General features: G+C 53.2%; 1 protein-coding gene across 1 annotated transcript; it reads left to right on the forward strand.

Annotated features, from left to right (window-relative positions):
* The first annotated feature begins 5,510 nt into the window (after window positions 1-5,510).
* LOC146855648 (uncharacterized) lies at window positions 5,511-10,636 on the forward strand. Its single transcript, XM_085651167.1, has 2 exons — window positions 5,511-10,105; window positions 10,422-10,636. The coding sequence occupies exons 1-2, from the start codon at window positions 5,511-5,513 to the stop codon at window positions 10,462-10,464; spliced, it is 4,638 nt and encodes a 1,545-aa protein (XP_085507293.1). The 3' UTR covers window positions 10,465-10,636.
* The last annotated feature ends 884 nt before the right edge of the window (window positions 10,637-11,520 follow it).

Raw genomic sequence — 11,520 nt, forward strand, 5'->3', positions numbered from 1 at the left:
TAACCCCTCACTCTCCGGTGTCGGTGGAAGTACTGCGACGGTGTCGCTCAGTCTAAAGCCCTTACGCTTCTCTCCTTTTCTCAAGCCTCCGTGGAGCCCAGTACCCTACCGAGGGGATCGCCAGCTGAAAAGGGGAAGCAAGACTTGATCCCGACTCCACCACGCCGACCGGGGTCACCAGCCAAGTCTACCATCTCTTCCGGCATTGGGACTCAGTATCTCTGTTTATCTGTCGATTAAAAACTCAGACATTGCTCACTATATTCGGCCTCCCTGCCTGTTATTCCGGTCCGCCCTTCCCACACGTCCACAAGTGGTGTCAGAAGTGGGATCATCCGGAGACATGGAGGCCGCAGTCAAACAATTGGCAGAATGCCAGGAGCAACTGGGGAAGATGATGGAGAGATTCCTCAAAACAGCGGAAGATGATAGGGGGCAGCTGCATGATGTGTTGAAAGGCCAGGGTACCGCGCAGGACCAAGCCCTCGAGAAACTCACCACTGTCATGGGACAACAAAGACCTGTCACCACCCTGCCCTCAGTCGTGGTACAGAAGTATGTACCGGGAGAGGACCCCGATTACTTCTTCACGAATTTTGAGCGCCTAGCTCAGGCAGCTGCCTGGCCCGAAAACCGGTGGGGCCACTACTTAGGTCCCCTATTGACTGGAGAGCTGCAGGCCGCCTACCAGCAGGCCAATATCCAGGGACAGACACCATACGCGGACATCAAGACCTGCATACTGGAGCGCCTGGGGATAGGCGACGAGACATATAGGGTCCGACTCCGTCAAGCAAGGGAAGGACCCCAAGAAACTCCTAGGGCTCTAGCTTTCCGTATTCAGGATCTGGCCAATCGGTGGTTAAAATCGGCTACAGCCACTAAGGAAGACATTCTGTCCAAAATATATTTGGAGCAATTTCTGGCGTCCCTATATCCAGCCACTCAGAAGTGGGTACGCCAACATTCACGTTTAATGCTCGACAGTGCAGTGGAAATAGCCAGCGCCTACAGCAGAGCCCAGGAGTCTCAGCGACCCAAGGAGGAACATCATTACCGTATACCTCCGGGGAACCATCCCCGGGTCACCCGACCCCCTCAGGTGGTCCGGAAACCCGAGCCTGCTGCCCTCATGCCCTATCCTGTCTTGCCTCGCCCCCATCCACCTGGACCCCAGTGTTTTCATTGTGGTGGATACGGACATATTGCTCGCGTCTGTCCTCAAAAGGAGGAGCCCATGGACATAGGGATCGCTAAAAACTATGTATGTCTCACCGCTGACACCACCCCCCCTCCGTTTCGATGCCCGGTGCGGATTGAAGGACACAGGATGATGGCACTGGCCGACACTGGCTGCAGACAAAGTGTCCTAAGACCCCAAGAACTACCTCACCCTGTCGGTCCAGTGACAGGAACCGTGGCTATCAAATGTGTCCATGGCGACACCAAGCACTATCCAACCACCCAGGTCCATGTCCAAAACCCCACGGATACGGGTAGTATGTTGACGGTGGGCCTTATACCTACCCTCCCCGAACAAGCCATATTGGGGAGTGATTATAGTGGTCTACTCCCTCTCCTTCAAGACACCACCGAATCTCTAAGGAAGTGGTGGGCTGAAGCTCCGTTTTTCCGCGAATCCCCTCCGGGGTGTCCAGCGGTCAAACCAACCAAGACCAAACGACAGAAGAGGAACGAAAGGAAGGACTTTGCTGTGGCCTTTCCTGCCCAAGTCGATATCCACCCCTGGGAAACCGACAGGGAATTCCGCGCCACGCAACAGGAAGACCCGGTGTTACAGGAGGCATGGTCGCGTGCGCTGGACGCTGAAGATCCCCTACATGTAGGTCCTTATTTCTTCCGGAAAAACGGACTCCTCTACAGAAAGGGAGGACCCCAACAGCCTCCCCAGCTGGTTATCCCCGGGTTGTTTCGTGATAAAGTACTGTTCCTAGCACATAGCCACTTGCTGGGAGGGCACTTCAGTGATGAAAAAACCGGTCACACCATCTTAGATAAATTTTACTGGCCTGGGGTCCACACACAGATCAAACAGTATTGTCGGGAGTGCCCGGTCTGCCAACGGAACAGTCGATATCGGCCCCCCAGGGTTCCTCTTCAGCCCCTTCCCATCATTGACGTCCCTTTCACAAGAGTCGGCATGGACATTATAGGACCCTTGCTTCCCTCGAGATCTGGATGTAGATATGCTCTCGTACTGGTGGACTATGCCACCCGCTTCCCGGAAGCGGTACCCTTACGCCACCCCACCACTCAAAACATTGCCAAAGCCCTCATATCCATTTTTTCGAGGGTGGGTTTTCCCCGCGAGATACTGACTGACCAGGGGACGCCCTTTGTATCCTCCCTGATGCGCCAAGTCTGCTCCCAGCTAGGAATCAAACAAATACGAACAGCAGCCTACCACCCCCAGACAGATGGACTAGTAGAGCGATACAATGCCACCCTGAAGACGACCCTGAAAAAGCTTTTGGGCCTCGAAAGTAAAAGATGGGAGGAGATGCTTCCCCTGGCGCTGTTTGCCATCAGGTGTAAACCTCAAAGCAGCACAGGATACTCACCATACGAATTATTGTATGGAAGAGCCCCACGGACGCTATTAGATATGGCTAAAGAAGCGTGGGAAGCCGATCCCGACAGAACCCGGCCCTTACCTGAATACGTAGACAACCTAAAGACCCATTTGGAACAGATAAGGGTCATTGTGAGGCAAAACCTGATAGCCGCTCAAGACACCCAAAAACACCAGTACGATAAGGGAACCAAAGCCCGGCAGTTCAATCCTGGCGATCTAGTACTGTTGCTCTTGCCTTCTTCCGATCACAAGCTACTAGGACAGTGGCAGGGCCCCTTTTCTGTCCTAAAAGCCGTGACCCCTGTCACCTATGAAGTCGAAACAGAACCCACCCGAGGTATCACGCAGATATATCACGTGAACCTCTTGAAGAAGTGGGAGGGACCCCGTCCTGTCCTTTCCAATACAATACCCCCTCCCTTTGAAGGGTGCATTGACCCTGACCTCCCCGAACCTAACAAACAGGATCTCAGGCGAGCCCTGTCCTCGGTACAAACAGTCTTTTCCTCCCTTCCGGGGCACTCCACCGTGGTTGAACATGCCATCCACACGGAACCAGGAAAAACCGTGAGACAACGGCCCTACCGCATCCCTGAAGCTCGAAGAGCCATCATCAGAGAGGAGACAAATCAAATGTTGAAAATGGGCATCATAGAGCCCTCCAATAGCAGCTGGAATTCCCCCATAGTGCTAGTACCCAAACCAGATGGCTCCACCAGATTCTGTATAGACTTTAGAGAAGTAAACAAAATATCCGCCTTCGACACCTATCCCTTACCCCGAGTAGACGAAATGGTGGAACGCATAGGCAAGGCCAAGTATATAAGCACCCTGGATCTCTGCAAGGGTTACTGGCAAATCCCCCTCAAAGAAACAGATAAACCCAAGACCGCCTTTTCCACCCCTGAGGATTTGTTTCAGTTTAAGGTGATGCCTTTTGGGCTTCACGGGGCCCCGGCTACGTTTCAAAGAGCCATGAACTTGGTACTACGGCCACACCTAAGGTATGCCGGGGCATACCTGGACGACATCGTCATTTATAGTGACGGTTGGGAGCAACACTTACAACACTTACGTTCGGTAGTGGCCTCTCTGGGGAACAGTGGCTTTACCATCAACCCTTCCAAGACCACCCTAGCTGCCCAGAGTGTGAAATACCTTGGATACCTGTTGGGGGAAGGGCTCATACGACCTCAGAACAATAAGATCAAAATCATTCAGGCCATCCCCTTCCCTCAAACCCGAAAGGAACTTCGTGCCTTTCTGGGTTTATTAGGATACTATAGGAGGTTTATCCCGAATTTCTCCCAAACCGCGGCCCCTTTAACTGATTTGTTGAAGAAAACCACGAGAACTGAAGAACTACTCAGACATCCCTCAACCCTGCTGGTACACGCCTTTGAACGACTGAAAGAGTCCCTGATCTCGGAGCCGGTGTTAGTCAGCCCAGACTATACCCAGACTTTCATCTTGCAGACCGATGCCTCTGATCAGGGCCTAGGGGCTGTTCTTTCACAGAAGGACTCGACAGGGATCGAACGACCAATCTTATACCTTAGTAGGAAGCTTTTCCCCCGAGAAGTAAATTATGCGGTGATAGAGAAAGAGGCCCTAGCCATTAAGTGGGCGGTGGAAAGCCTTAGGTACTACCTGGAGGGGCGTGAATTTATATTATACACCGATCATGCCCCTCTAGAGTGGATGGCTCGTAATAGGGGCCACAATGACCGAGTCCTTCGGTGGTTTCTCTCCCTACAGCCCTTTAGGTTCACAACCTTACACAGGAAAGGATTACAACAGGGCAACGCTGAATATCTGTCCCGGTATCCACCTCCCAGCCCCCCTACCAGAAAGACAGCTAGGGAAAGGGGATGTGGAACGGAGGCGACCCCTACCCTGTTACAGCGGTGTCCGACCGCGGGGATCCTGTCCCCCGCGCTAGGTAGATTAACGTCCCGGTCACCCAGGACGTCCTCTCTTTCTCGTCCCCTGCAGGTACCGGCCCCTGGCCTTGGTGAACCGGAAACGCTCGCCAACCATCCCGGAAGCAGAAACTGGGCGACCTCGATCGACCCGGAAGCACCCGACCCTGACCCCGGAAGTGGGCGGTCCGACAGCAAGCAGGGAGCTAGAAAAGGACCCGAGGACGACGGAGAGGCGTTCGGAGCAACCGACTCGTGGCAGGAGACAACGGAGAGCGACGAACCCCCGACCGAGAGCGGCGCAGCACGACTGGACCGAAGCAAGGAAGAGGACGAGGACGTCTGGACGGAGGACTGGTGGCATCCTCAGGAGGAGGCTGGAGAGCGGCCGCAACTCGGACGAGAGTTGCGGCGGGGCACGTGAGTACCCGTCACCTTTCTCCGTGCTCCTCTTGCACTTATACTTGTAAATATAGGAACTGTAAATAGCATAGGAGACACGCGCACTCAGACACTTATACTTATCCCCCTTCTCACGAGCACTGTATAAATCCCCAATCACTGCCCAGCACCTGACACCTCCATTCCCCCCCCCCTTACTCGCCTCTTCTACCTCCCCGATCCTTCCCGCCCTCACATCAGTCTTTCGTAACCCCTCACTCTCCGGTGTCGGTGGAAGTACTGCGACGGTGTCGCTCAGTCTAAAGCCCTTACGCTTCTCTCCTTTTCTCAAGCCTCCGTGGAGCCCAGTACCCTACCGAGGGGATCGCCAGCTGAAAAGGGGAAGCAAGACTTGATCCCGACTCCACCACGCCGACCGGGGTCACCAGCCAAGTCTACCATCTCTTCCGGCATTGGGACTCAGTATCTCTGTTTATCTGTCGATTAAAAACTCAGACATTGCTCACTATATTCGGCCTCCCTGCCTGTTATTCCGGTCCGCCCTTCCCACACGTCCACAAGTGGTGTCAGAAGTGGGATCATCCGGAGACATGGAGGCCGCAGTCAAACAATTGGCAGAATGCCAGGAGCAACTGGGGAAGATGATGGAGAGATTCCTCAAAACAGCGGAAGATGATAGGGGGCAGCTGCATGATGTGTTGAAAGGCCAGGGTACCGCGCAGGACCAAGCCCTCGAGAAACTCACCACTGTCATGGGACAACAAAGACCTGTCACCACCCTGCCCTCAGTCGTGGTACAGAAGTATGTACCGGGAGAGGACCCCGATTACTTCTTCACGAATTTTGAGCGCCTAGCTCAGGCAGCTGCCTGGCCCGAAAACCGGTGGGGCCACTACTTAGGTCCCCTATTGACTGGAGAGCTGCAGGCCGCCTACCAGCAGGCCAATATCCAGGGACAGACACCATACGCGGACATCAAGACCTGCATACTGGAGCGCCTGGGGATAGACGACGAGACATATAGGGTCCGACTCCGTCAAGCAAGGGAAGGACCCCAAGAAACTCCTAGGGCTCTAGCTTTCCGTATTCAGGATCTGGCCAATCGGTGGTTAAAATCGGCTACAGCCACTAAGGAAGACATTCTGTCCAAAATATATTTGGAGCAATTTCTGGCGTCCCTATATCCAGCCACTCAGAAGTGGGTACGCCAACATTCACGTCTAACGCTCGACAGTGCAGTGGAAATAGCCAGCGCCTACAGCAGAGCCCAGGAGTCTCAGCGACCCAAGGAGGAACATCATTCCCGTATACCTCCGGGGAACCATCCCCGGGTCACCCGACCCCCTCAGGTGGTCCGGAAACCCGAGCCTGCTGCCCTCATGCCCTATCCTGTCTTGCCTCGCCCCCATCCACCTGGACCCCAGTGTTTTCATTGTGGTGGATACGGACATATTGCTCGCGTCTGTCCTCAAAAGGAGGAGCCCATGGACATAGGGATCGCTAAAAACTATGTATGTCTCACCGCTGACACCACCCCCCCTCCGTTTCGATGCCCGGTGCGGATTGAAGGACACAGGATGATGGCACTGGCCGACACTGGCTGCAGACAAAGTGTCCTAAGACCCCAAGAACTACCTCACCCTGTCGGTCCAGTGACAGGAACCGTGGCTATCAAATGTGTCCATGGCGACACCAAGCACTATCCAACCACCCAGGTCCATGTCCAAAACCCCACGGATACGGGTAGTATGTTGACGGTGGGCCTTATACCTACCCTCCCCGAACAAGCCATATTGGGGAGTGATTATAGTGGTCTACCCCCTCTCCTTCAAGACACCACCGAATCTCTAAGGAAGTGGTGGGCTGAAGCTCCGTTTTTCCGCGAATCCCCTCCGGGGTGTCCAGCGGTCAAACCAACCAAGACCAAACGACAGAAGAGGAACGAAAGGAAGGACTTTGCTGTGGCCTTTCCTGCCCAAGTCGATATCCACCCCTGGGAAACCGACAGGGAATTCCGCGCCACGCAACAGGAAGACCCGGTGTTACAGGAGGCATGGTCGCGTGCGCTGGACGCTGAAGATCCCCTACATGTAGGTCCTTATTTCTTCCGGAAAAACGGACTCCTCTACAGAAAGGGAGGACCCCAACAGCCTCCCCAGCTGGTTATCCCCGGGTTGTTTCGTGATAAAGTACTGTTCCTAGCACATAGCCACTTGCTGGGAGGGCACTTCAGTGATGAAAAAACCGGTCACACCATCTTAGATAAATTTTACTGGCCTGGGGTCCACACACAGATCAAACAGTATTGTCGGGAGTGCCCGGTCTGCCAACGGAACAGTCGATATCGGCCCCCCAGGGTTCCTCTTCAGCCCCTTCCCATCATTGACGTCCCTTTCACAAGAGTCGGCATGGACATTATAGGACCCTTGCTTCCCTCGAGATCTGGATGTAGATATGCTCTCGTACTGGTGGACTATGCCACCCGCTTCCCGGAAGCGGTACCCTTACGCCACCCCACCACTCAAAACATTGCCAAAGCCCTCATATCCATTTTTTCGAGGGTGGGTTTTCCCCGCGAGATACTGACTGACCAGGGGACGCCCTTTGTATCCTCCCTGATGCGCCAAGTCTGCTCCCAGCTAGGAATCAAACAAATACGAACAGCAGCCTACCACCCCCAGACAGATGGACTAGTAGAGCGATACAATGCCACCCTGAAGACGACCCTGAAAAAGCTTTTGGGCCTCGAAAGTAAAAGATGGGAGGAGATGCTTCCCCTGGCGCTGTTTGCCATCAGGTGTAAACCTCAAAGCAGCACAGGATACTCACCATACGAATTATTGTATGGAAGAGCCCCACGGACGCTATTAGATATGGCTAAAGAAGCGTGGGAAGCCGATCCCGACAGAACCCGGCCCTTACCTGAATACGTAGACAACCTAAAGACCCATTTGGAACAGATAAGGGTCATTGTGAGGCAAAACCTGATAGCCGCTCAAGACACCCAAAAACACCAGTACGATAAGGGAACCAAAGCCCGGCAGTTCAATCCTGGCGATCTAGTACTGTTGCTCTTGCCTTCTTCCGATCACAAGCTACTAGGACAGTGGCAGGGCCCCTTTTCTGTCCTAAAAGCCGTGACCCCTGTCACCTATGAAGTTGAAACAGAACCCACCCGAGGTATCACGCAGATATATCACGTGAACCTCTTGAAGAAGTGGGAGGGACCCCGTCCTGTCCTTTCCAATACAATACCCCCTCCCTTTGAAGGGTGCATTGACCCTGACCTCCCCGAACCTAACAAACAGGATCTCAGGCGAGCCCTGTCCTCGGTACAAACAGTCTTTTCCTCCCTTCCGGGGCACTCCACCGTGGTTGAACATGCCATCCACACGGAACCAGGAAAAACCGTGAGACAACGGCCCTACCGCATCCCTGAAGCTCGAAGAGCCATCATCAGAGAGGAGACAAATCAAATGTTGAAAATGGGCATCATAGAGCCCTCCAATAGCAGCTGGAATTCCCCCATAGTGCTAGTACCCAAACCAGATGGCTCCACCAGATTCTGTATAGACTTTAGAGAAGTAAACAAAATATCCGCCTTCGACACCTATCCCTTACCCCGAGTAGACGAAATGGTGGAACGCATAGGCAAGGCCAAGTATATAAGCACCCTGGATCTCTGCAAGGGTTACTGGCAAATCCCCCTCAAAGAAACAGATAAACCCAAGACCGCCTTTTCCACCCCTGAGGGTTTGTTTCAGTTTAAGGTGATGCCTTTTGGGCTTCACGGGGCCCCGGCTACGTTTCAAAGAGCCATGAACTTGGTACTACGGCCACACCTAAGGTATGCCGGGGCATACCTGGACGACATCGTCATTTATAGTGACGGTTGGGAGCAACACTTACAACACTTACGTTCGGTAGTGGCCTCTCTGGGGAACAGTGGCTTTACCATCAACCCTTCCAAGACCACCCTAGCTGCCCAGAGTGTGAAATACCTTGGATACCTGTTGGGGGAAGGGCTCATACGACCTCAGAACAATAAGATCAAAATCATTCAGGCCATCCCCTTCCCTCAAACCCGAAAGGAACTTCGTGCCTTTCTGGGTTTATTAGGATACTATAGGAGGTTTATCTCGAATTTCTCCCAAACCGCGGCCCCTTTAACTGATTTGTTGAAGAAAACCACGAGAACTGAAGAACTACTCAGACATCCCTCAACCCTGCTGGTACACGCCTTTGAACGACTGAAAGAGTCCCTGATCTCGGAGCCGGTGTTAGTCAGCCCAGACTATACCCAGACTTTCATCTTGCAGACCGATGCCTCTGATCAGGGCCTAGGGGCTGTTCTTTCACAGAAGGACTCGACAGGGATCGAACGACCAATCTTATACCTTAGTAGGAAGCTTTTCCCCCGAGAAGTAAATTATGCGGTGATAGAGAAAGAGGCCCTAGCCATTAAGTGGGCGGTGGAAAGCCTTAGGTACTACCTGGAGGGGCGTGAATTTATATTATACACCGATCATGCCCCTCTAGAGTGGATGGCTCGTAATAGGGGCCACAATGACCGAGTCCTTCGGTGGTTTCTCTCCCTACAGCCCTTTAGGTTCACAACCTTACACAGGAAAGGATTACAACAGGGCAACGCTGATTATCTGTCCCGGTATCCACCTCCCAGCCCCCCTACCAGAAAGACAGCTAGGGAAAGGGGATGTGGAACGGAGGCGACCCCTACCCCGTTACAGCGGTGTCCGACCGCGGGGATCCTGTCCCCCGCGCTAGGTAGATTAACGTCCCGGTCACCCAGGACGCCCTCTCTTTCTCGTCCCCTGCAGGTACCGGCCCCTGGCCTTGGTGAACCGGAAACGCTCGCCAACCATCCCGGAAGCAGAAACTGGGCGACCTCGATCGACCCGGAAGCACCCGACCCTGACCCCGGAAGTGGGCGGTCCGACAGCAAGCAGGGAGCTAGAAAAGGACCCGAGGACGACGGAGAGGCGTTCGGAGCAACCGACTCGTGGCAGGAGACAACGGAGAGCGACGAACCCCCGACCGAGAGCGGCGCAGCACGACTGGACCGAAGCAAGGAAGAGGACGAGGACGTCTGGACGGAGGACTGGTGGCATCCTCAGGAGGAGGCTGGAGAGCGGCCACAACTCGGACGAGAGTTGCGGCGGGGCACGTGAGTACCCGTCACCTTTCTCCGTGCTCCTCTTGCACTTATACTTGTAAATATACGAACTGTAAATAGCATAGGAGACACGCGCACTCAGACACTTATACTTATCCCCCTTCTCACGAGCACTGTATAAATCCCCAATCACTGCCCAGCACCTGACACCTCCATTCCCCCCCCCCCCTTACTCGCCTCTTCTACCTCCCCGATCCTTCCCGCCCTCACATCAGTCTTTCGTAACCCCTCACTCTCCGGTGTCGGTGGAAGTACTGCGACGGTGTCGCTCAGTCTAAAGCCCTTACGCTTCTCTCCTTTTCTCAAGCCTCCGTGGAGCCCAGTACCCTACCGAGGGGATCGCCAGCTGAAAAGGGGAAGCAAGACTTGATCCCGACTCCACCACGCCGACCGGGGTCACCAGCCAAGTCTACCATCTCTTCCGGCATTGGGACTCAGTATCTCTGTTTATCTGTCGATTAAAAACTCAGACATTGCTCACTATATTCGGCCTCCCTGCCTGTTATTCCGGTCCGCCCTTCCCACACGTCCACAATGACATGTTTGTTGTCAGGAAGAAGGTCAGTGACATGCAGGATATATCTAAAAGACAATATGACATGGCACATAAAGTTAAACCTTGTAACATCTCTGTAGGTGACTTCGTGAGAATTAGGTGGGGCAGAAGAATCAGTAAAGACTTGAGCAAATTTTCTGAACCCATCCAAGTGATTAAAACGAATGCGAGAAGTGTTATAACCAATGTTCCCTCTAATTGTATTCCTCTGTGTGCAGCAGTGTAAGGTCTCTGTGCCCTGCAACCAAGGTTATGTGCAACAGGAACCAGACTGCGTGTGTGGGTGCAGGGTCTAAAGAAAGGGGCGCGACCAACATTAAAGTGAAAGTGCCTATGGGGCGCTTTTACACAAAGTGTAATAAAAATAAAGAAAGAAAGATTTTGTAGCGCAGCCGCTAAAGTGGAAGCGGTCGCGCTGTGAATTAAATAAATAAATAAGCTCAGCTGCTCAAGTGATAGCGGAACGCACTGTAAATTAAATAAATAAGCGTGGCCGCTTTAGGTAAAGCGGACTGCGCTGGAAATTAAAAAATGCATGAGTAAATGACATGATATAAAAGGTGGTGGCGTGCTGTGACGTCGTGGGTGGAATAGGGAAGACCATTAAAGAAAACAGTGCTCACCCACTAGATAAAGCAGACAGTGTAACAACACAAGTAAAAAGTCCAGTCGTTATGGGAGGATACAAATGCAGACAAGGCGGTACTAAGGAGGGACTACTAAGCCTATTCACAAATAAAAGCAACAACTTCAAAAGGACAGTAACAGCAGCCAATTAAAAAGATGGGTGGGAAATGGGCGGGCTTCAATGCCATACCTCAATACAGCATGCCTCGCAGAGCAACACATG

The sequence above is a fragment of the Triturus cristatus genome, chromosome 4_1 (assembly GCF_964204655.1).
Source record: "Triturus cristatus chromosome 4_1, aTriCri1.1, whole genome shotgun sequence".
NCBI lineage: Eukaryota > Metazoa > Chordata > Amphibia > Caudata > Salamandridae > Triturus > Triturus cristatus.

Coding starts and splice junctions, on each gene's coding strand:
- LOC146855648 (XM_085651167.1), top strand. CDS start 5,511: ATGGAGGCCGCAGTCAAACAATTGGCAGAATGCCAGGAGCAACTGGGG. Junction 10,106..10,421: donor CGAGAGTTGCGGCGGGGCAC/GTGAGTACCCGT, acceptor CCTTTTCTCAAG/CCTCCGTGGAGCCCAGTACC.